General features: G+C 40.5%; 1 protein-coding gene across 1 annotated transcript in view; it reads right to left on the reverse strand.

The window, feature by feature from the left end:
• The window catches only part of LOC149460037 (putative N-acetylated-alpha-linked acidic dipeptidase), a 188,679-nt gene extending 181,879 nt beyond the window's left edge, over positions 1–6,800 (reverse strand). Inside the window, exon 1 of the mRNA XM_089680257.1 lies at positions 6,701–6,800. Coding sequence (XP_089536383.1) covers positions 6,701–6,703 — 3 coding nt within the window. The 5' untranslated portion in view covers positions 6,704–6,800. The remainder of the gene's footprint in view (positions 1–6,700) is intronic.
• Between the last annotated feature and the right edge of the window lie 2,424 nt (positions 6,801–9,224).

Consider the following 9,224-nt stretch of genomic DNA (forward strand, 5'->3'; position numbering starts at 1 on the left):
CTGGTCCTCCTCCAGAACCTGCACTTTCTGCTTCCCAACCCCCCAAGCTTTTTCCCAGCAGCAGCAGAAAGTAAGGAGGGTGGGGGACTCTTGACTTCTAATGTTGGGGGGGCTCTTGACACTTCATGCAAGGGGGAGGTGAGGTGCTCTAGACATTTGCTTATAGTTATTATGACATTGATACAATTTTATACCAGTTGAAAAGGAGGGTTGCACACCGCTGGAATCATCCACAAGAAACTTTATTGGAGACTGCCCAGACAGAACACCATGGCAGAACTATGTTCTATCTGAGCTGTCTCCAATAAAGTTTCTTGCGATATGATACCAGCGGTATGCGACCCACTGTGATGGATTTGGTAAAATGCCTATTTCGTTTCCTATTGAATATATATATACACTATTTCTATAAGTTTTATAAATATTTACTTTTATACTTTAATACATATGTTGTGTGAATATTTTCTGCCTGCTGGGCTTTGTGGTACTATAAGAAATCCTTGCTTATGAAATGTCTGCTCACACACACCGACCCCCTCCCACCGTGTGATTTGGGAAACAAAGGAATGTTTTTCTCTCTTTAAGATAAGGCGGAAGAAGATCACACCTATACCATGACGGAGATTGTTTTCGTGTGGAAATGACCAATCAAAGACTAATATAAAGCTTATGCTGTTGTCACATGACTCTCGCATCATTCTGCATATATAAGCTCACTTTCTCATTATAATAAACTAGAAGTATTCATAGACTGAACTTGTGTGTCAGCGTGAGTTTCTTCCAGTGTGCGCACATTCCAAAGCTACCGTCATAAATTAGGACAGGAACAGATAAGCACTGGACAATTAAGTCCTCGACTAAAACACCACCTTTTCAGACTTTCATCATCTGCTACAGGAGTGTGAGTGGGCTTTGTGCCGGTCTGCACCTGCCCATAACAGCTTGAGTCTTAAGTTATTACTAAAACCAGTAATAATCAAATGCAAAGATTTAATATGATAAAGACTAGATACATTTATATAGTCTTACAGATACAACTGACCCTTTGAGGGCAACCATACTCCTGGTTCACATCTGTGCGGGTGGTGCCACTGCGGATCCGCACAAAAATCAGTGCAGCCGCACCACCCGCACAGAGGAATGCGGACCCGCGGGCGGGTGCCATTAATTCTAATGGCATGACGCCTGCACTGGAAATCGCAACAGTACTAGCAGACTCGTTTTCCAAAGAAGTGCAGGAACTTCTTTCCTACGTGTCATGGGGCAGACGAATGGGCTCTCGTGTCCACGCAAAATGTGGCCTGCAGGAATGTGGAGATGTGAACCTAGCCTTAATGCTGATGCAGCCCATGATGAAATTGAGTTTGACACCCCTGATTTAAAGTGTTAGTGACAGGCTGTCGTCATTTATCAGTTTATTTTTTTAATAGAAAGCTGTCAGAAAGTGGTTGCTGTAGCCAGATAAATGCTGTGCGTGTGGCAAGCATTAAAGCAATCCTGTTGCTATACTAATATTTTTAAACCAAGCCATACCTGTGAAAAAAGAATGTACATACTCCTCTTTCCTGCTGTCTGCAACACTAAGTGCCATTCTGATACCGAAAATCTTCATGTAAAGTTCACCGGCAAACTGGCTATTCTGGGTGTATCATTCTCCTGGGTCTCTCACAGTCGAAACCCTAAGGGCTCATGCAGGGGCGGACTGACCATTCGAGCACTCGGGCACTGCCCAAGGGCCCGGGGTCTGTAGGGGGCCCCATGAAATACCCCTGGTACCTTTTTTTTAGGCTTTTTTGAGTTTGGGCAAGGACACAGGGGCTCCATGATCCCCTATTGCCTGGGGGCCCCATGAGTTGTCAGTCTGCCCCTGGGCTCATGTACACTGCAGCTGATAAACTCACGTTTAGGAGCTGTTCAGCATTTTTTTTCAGCAACCCCTGAACTCTCCCTAATGTGTTCCTATGTGTCCATGTACACATCTTCGTTTACAGACATTTGAGTTTACAGTCATTTTTTGAACGCAGAAAGCTTGCGTTCAGCAGTCGATTTTATCAGCGTTTCAAACGCAAAATGCTTGTAAACGCTTTTAAATGCACAGAAAGCTTGCGTTCAGCAGTCGATTTTCTCAGCGTTTCAAACGCAAAATGCTTGTAAATGCTTTTAAATGCGGCTAAATTCAGCAAATTGCGTTTATAAGCATTTGTGTCTGAAAATGTTTTTAACTCTTCCAGTTCCCGATGCTGTCCAGAGCCTTTTTTCATCATGAAAAATGCATGCCAAGCGTTTTCAAGGTACTCAGATGGATAAAACACTGAACACAGGATGTTCCTACCAAGCTTATCACACATTGTAATGGCCAATTCACACCTCAGACCTCTCCCACCCTTGGAAACAAAACATATGCTAATGACCATTCACACCTCAAATTCCTCATGAAGCCCCCTGCCAGGTGGCCATAATGACTCACTCCCCCAGACACCTTCCCACCCTTGGAAACAAAAGAAATGTTAATGAGCAACTCACACCTAAGCTAATTTCAACACATACTGCTGCCTCTGCTTCTACTCTCTGTATTTCTCTGAAACAGTCTGAAATAGTTAATAATTTACCACTTTTCAGTGCATTCTGGGCATTTGGGAGGTTCTCCTGTGCTTATCTTTAAAAAAAACGCTTCTAAATGCAAATGCGCATAAACACTTTATGCAAACTCAGCTAAACAGACATTTTTTAACTTACATTTTCCAGCAGTCAGTTTCTATCATTCAGAAGTATCCTGTGTACATGGAGCCTTAGGCTCCATGCACACTATCATTTTTTTTAAGCTCCTAGAAGCTGTTATTAGCATTTTTTCTGCTCCTAGAAGCTAAATAGTATTATTCTATGTGCCAATGCACACTACTCTATGCTATTAGTGTTTTTTGAGCTTCAGCTTCTAGGAACTGAACAAAAATAGATTTTAGAGTTTTGGAGCATTTTTCCAGCATAAAAAAAAACGCTGAACGCTCCTAAACACTGCCAAAATGCTACTAACAGCTTTTTTCTAGCTTTCTTTTTTCCCTACATGTACTGTAAAAATGCTAATAAAACACTAAAGCTCCTAAACGCTTCCAAACGCTACTAAAATGCTAATTAACCTCCCTAGCGGTATGATTATTTCAGATTTTTGGTGCTGAAAGTGGTACCATTATTTTGCATGGAAATATGTAGTTTTTTTATTGTAGGCTGTAATATTTAGGAATAACTCACTGAAATCTGTATGAACAAGAGTCTATTAAACATCCCGGGTATGATAAAATTTGAAACACAAGATCATAAATTATAATTTAATAAATAATCATAAAAAATAATATAATAATAATACATTTAGTTCAATAATATAATCAAACCAAAAACACTGAAATTTGAAATATAGCGCCAAGTTCACACATCACTGAGCAAAGTCGCAAAATCTTTTTCAGTGTCTGACGACGAATTGCCATACAAATCATCACTCAATTCTGCAAGTGGTTCTGATTTACTATCGCTGTTCTCTAGCTGATCTAAACCCGCTTTTGACCTAAAGGGACACTTATTGGACGCCATGGACTTTTCTAAGTTTCCAGGCAGAAAGAACATTCAAAATGCAGGCAGGGCACAGGACAAAGCACTAGGGACAATATGTATGTGAAATGGGTTGAAACAGCAATGTTTTACTATGTAAAATCGTTTTGGAAAAAAATGAAATTTTTTTAAAATTTTCAAATTTCCCGCCGCCGGCGGCGCCCGTACGTCCCGACGTCACAGGGACCGGAACACAGAAGCCGGATGCCGGCATCAGCCGGAGGAGATGGCCGGGGATGCTGCAGGGGACACATCGCGGGAGCGAAGGACAAGGTAAGCTCTGCAGGGACTCCCTATGCAGCGCCGCATGGTAAGCTCGAGTGTAGCTCAGGGTTACCGCTTTTGGTACAGACATTTTACCCCGAGCTACACTCGGGAATACCGCTAGGGAGGTTAAAAACGTTATTACCAGTGGTTTTTCCAGGGTTTTTTGAGCTTAAAAAAAATGCTAGTGTATGGAGCCTTAGGACTACTTAAGAGTACATCTGTGCATGTTTGCCTTTACAGGATGCACAAGTGTTCTGTGTGCAAGCAGGGGGGTTTCAATTGGGATGCATTGACTGCAATGGACACAGCAGCTGCTCACAAATTGACATGTGTGTGAATGAGGGTGCGTGTCTCCGAATGCAGACAGTATGAGTTTAAAAACACACAAGCATCCACACAGATGTCAAAAGAGGAGCAGTGGCTGTGTCAGTGCAGTCTCTGAATCCCAATTGGTATGCCTACACATGGATACATGGAACACCAAGGCATCCTTTGCAGGCAAACACGGCCCAGTATGTTTATGCCAATGAGGCTTTAAATGTAGGCTGCATTATGCACTTCATTTTCTGCAAATGCTAGTTGCTTGACTTTAATTCTGATGCTCGCTGTTCAATACTTTGGATGAATAAATTAGAGAAAGCATGTCGAAAAGGTTTTCTGCCTTTCCAGTTCTTCATATTTTTTCTGGATCAGTGAACACAAAGTACTGAAGCCACTGGATTAGTGTAACAGCCAGGCAAATAGCATTTTCAGAAGCAGATGAGCAATGGTAGTCTCTCTGTTTCTGCATAGGAAGGTTTACTTTAAATTCTCCTCAGGGCCCTTTCACACAGCTTCATTGCAAAAACTCATCAAAAACACATATGCGTATTTGGTGCGTTCTCTGGTTGCCTGACTCCAATCATGCACCTGTGAAACATAGCTACTTTCACACTGCTCCACTGCAAAACCGCGATAAAATTACATATGCATTTTTTGCCGTGTTTTCTGGGTGCCTATTACCTTTGAAACTTGTGACATGTGACAAAAAAAAAAGTCACAAAAAACAAAATCGTTTTTGATGCGTTTTCCATTAATTTCAATGGGTAGGTATGTTTTTGGTTGTTTTTTTTTTTTTAACATGCACCAAATACACCAAAAAATGCAGCAAGCAGGACTTTTAAAAATGCAACTGAGTGGTGTGAAGAGATCCCTGGGATTTAAAGGAGGCATTTTTCTTCTCCCTTTTTAACGGAAAAACGTATCAAAAACTGATAAAATAAAAATGCACCAAAAATGCAACTTCAATGCATTTTTTATGTGTTTTTCATTCATGATGATCAGTGTGCCCTGACGATCAGTGTAGCCCCAGCAGTGCCACCTGTCAGTGCCCATCAATGCCAGTTGTCATTGCCCATCAATGCCACCTGACAGTGCCCATCAGTGCCTCATCAATACCACATATCAGTGCCTACCAGTGCACATCAATGCCATATATCAGTGCCCACCTGAGCTGCCTTTCACTGTCACCTATCAATGCTCATCAGTGCTGCCTAACAGTGCTAGTCACGGCCGCCTAACAGTGCCAGTCTCTGCACCCTATCAGTGCCAGTCTCTGCACCCTATCAGTGCCGCCTATCAGTGCCATATATGAGTGCTGCCTTTCAGTGCCCATCAGTGATGCCTGTCAATGCCCATCAGTGCCACCTACTAGTGCCTTCTCATCAGTGCCCATCAGTGTCACCTATCAGTGCCCATCAGTGTCCATCACTGCAGCCTCATTAGCGCACATCAGTGAAGGAAAAAAATCACTTACTTACAAAATGTTATAACAAAAACAAAGAAAAAACTTTTTTTTTCAAAATTTTCAGTTGTTTTTGGTTTGTTTAGCAAAAAATAAAAAAAACCCTGAATAAAATACCACCAAAAGAAAGCTCTATCTGTCTCAAAAAAATGATAAAAATTTCATATGGGTACAGTGTTGCATGACCGCGCAATTGTCATTCAAAGTACGACAGCGCTGAAAACTGGCCTGGTCAGGAAGGGGGTATAAGTGCCCTGTAGGAGTTCTAGAAGCTTTAGGCTCCATGCACACGGGGCGTTTTGATAACGCTGGTAACGTCAGCTGTGTAAAGTCACGTTAAAAATGTGAGTTTTTCAGCTTTTGTTTAGTGTCTCTGCATTAGCGTATAGCGACAGTTTTTCCATGTTTGTGTTTTTAGCCGTTTTTGACCAAAAACTATCCAAAAACACCAGTTTGCGGCGTTTTGCCGCGTTTTTCAGTGTTAGAGCATTTTTACAGCTAAAAAAACTCCTCTAGAAACCCACTAGTCCTGCTTTATATCCAGCCAAAAAACATTGATTACAGTCTAAGTATGCATGAACACATAGGGCAACATGCTGGGGAGTTTACTGGCTCTAGAAAAAAACATTAAAAGCCAAAAACAGCCGCTGTAAAAATGTCCAGTGTGCATGAGGACTTAAAGGGAAACATTTTTCATGCATTTTTGTTCTTTTTTTACACAGGATGTGCATCAAAAATTGATCAGTGTGAAAGAGCCCTAAAGCATCAGTGATATTGCTCACTTGTGGCCATAATAGAAAAAATAGCATGCTATTGAAACTCTCTAGTAGAATAGTATAAGTAGTAGCAGTACTCAGTTTAGTTAGTCTGCTCATACAGTGCTGCAGCTATATTTAAATAATTTGCCATTCTAAAAATTATTAGGTCAAAGCATATTCATTTGCTGTGTAGTATGTTATGCTTTATATATATATATATATATATATATATATATATATATATATATATATATATATATATAAAAGAATAATAAATGTGAGTAGTAAATACCATCCAGTGTAAGACCCTTCACATCAGGTGTGATTTCCTCCAGCCAGTCTGGTAGATTCGTCCTTGTCCCAGGCTCTCAGTGGCTCAGCTGTGTCTCCAGTCTCCTCTTCTCCCTGAAGTCACCTCTGCTGATCTGTTAGTAATTGATTTATGAACACTTTTATTTTCTCTAGTGTTTATTACTACCTAACTGTTCAGATGCAGCCAAAGTTCAAGAAATGCTATTAGATTGCAGCTCTGATGGCGGACTGGAGACAGGAGTCCTGAGTGAAATGGATTGGTGAACAGGGAGGAGGTAGAGAGGGGAAAAGGTGCCAGATTTCACAATTAAACTTTACTTTGCCAGAAATTGCATGACAGAAGGTGACACACCTTCATTAGAACCTGATCACTCTAGCCAAGATAAAAAAAAAAGAATGTTTTAAATCCACAGATTATGTACTTTAGAAATACATTCTGAAAGTTCAAAAAACTCAACTGGATCCATTCATATTATAAATGCACATTCCTACACTCATCCCAAAAATTGTGGTGCTATATCCTAACTCAATAGTAACGTTTTGGAAAGGGGGAAAATACTGGGACTTTGAAGCACCTGATATAAGCACAAAATATGTTTGATAAAAGATACAAAACTGTTATTAACATCATAATAAAGATCACCCTGTGGGCTACAGTACATGGACCCGAAATGACATACATATACAAAATTAAAAACACATGGAATTTTTTTTTGTTAACCATCACTTAAACCAGTGTTTCTCAACTCCAGTCCTCATGGACCCCCAACAGGTCATGTTTTCAGGATTTCCATTATTTTGCACAGGTGATTTGATCAGTTTCACTGCCTTAGTAATTACCACAGCTGTTTCATCTGAGGGAAATCCTGAAAGCATGACCTGTTGGGGGTCCATGAGGACTGGAGTTGAGAAACACTGACTTAAACCAAGTCTCTGGTACTATGGAAGGAGTGCCAGCTGTACAGATATAAATCCCAATGCTCTTCAGCTTGCGAACAGCATGTCTTCTTCATAGTCGCTATTTCTATATAGGTATACATCAATACTCATCATAAATATAGAGACAAAGAAATGAACTAGAGCACAATATGATATCACATCAAACAGCTGTGTATCAAAGAACATATATGATAGGTTGAGCACCTTCAATGCAGATTATGTCAAAAGATGCCAAGGATTTCACAAGGGAAAAAAAATAGACTGCCCAATTGCAAAATAGAATAATTAATCAATTGCGACAGTGCTCCTCACTCAATATATACCTCTTGGGGTATCAAAGAAAATTTCATCTATATTGGTGCAAATATACAAAAATCAATAATAAAATAAAGGCATAGGTGTACTCAATTATAACATGCAAAAACAGTGACTCAATATCTATGTGAATACATGAAAAAAATGTCTAAAGAAATGTCCATAAAAATACATAGTGATACCAAAATAGACCTGTCAAAAATAGAAAATATATTTAACAGCCAAATTAAGTATATCTTGCTGATACATAACCAAACACCCCAAAAAAGGAAACAGTGTCTATAGTTCCAGACATACTGAATCATTCAATAAAAAGAGGGATTTACTCAATGAGTGGGCCCCCACTGCAACAGTTGAATAGAGATGGTCCACAGAAGGGATTATACGCAGGGATTCCACCAAACAAGGCGTTCCAAAGGGCCTAGGCAACAAGGAATTATGGAATTATATATTAAAGCCCGAAAGGGCACAAAATTAAAAACCAAAAGAAAAAAGAAGTATACCCCATAAGGGCTTACCAGAAATTAGGGGGACAAAGATCACGTGCATTGTCACAGGTGATGATGAAGAATGAAAAGCACAAACATACTCAAAAGCCTTATAAATAATTATGGCCAGAGTCAAATGATATATAGCAGCCAATGGCAGGGGTGCTAATGGCAGCAAAAACTCCCACGAAAAACAACAAGACACCTGGATAGACAGAGAGAACATTGTCCCCTGTGTATCCCCTACAGTTTCCACTCCAAAGGGCACACATCACCCACCATGACATCATGTGCAGAGTGACAATCTTCACTTCTGGACATGCACAGAAAGACATTTGTGGCCATGTTGGAAAAGGTGCTAGGCACCTGCCAGGGGACACCAGGAGTCGGGGCACCGGAAAGGGCCCAAGCAAGATGAAACACAAAGGTGTCACCTAACAATGTGGGACAATAATACCCCCTCCATGACAGGAAGCCAGGAACCAAGAAGGAAGAGGCCACGCATGCCTGGTGCAATCCAGAAATGTGCAAAAACCAAATAAAAGAAAAACGGGTTCTAAGTGTAGAAAAAGAAATGGAAGAAGGCACTATACCTTTACAAAAATTCTTGTGTAACAGTGAATCTTAAAAATACCAATCCAAAAATAAATAAATAGCTAATGGGAGGGACCATGACTACATAAGATGTTCACACCTCCCCGAAACAAAGCCCTCCAAAAAGGGCTTAAAACGTAGCATCTCATTAAGACCTGGAGGGTCTGT

This window comes from Staurois parvus, unplaced genomic scaffold (assembly GCF_062004578.1).
Source record: "Staurois parvus isolate SC_StPar_1 unplaced genomic scaffold, SC_StPar_1.0 ptg000237l, whole genome shotgun sequence".
Lineage (NCBI taxonomy): Eukaryota > Metazoa > Chordata > Amphibia > Anura > Ranidae > Staurois > Staurois parvus.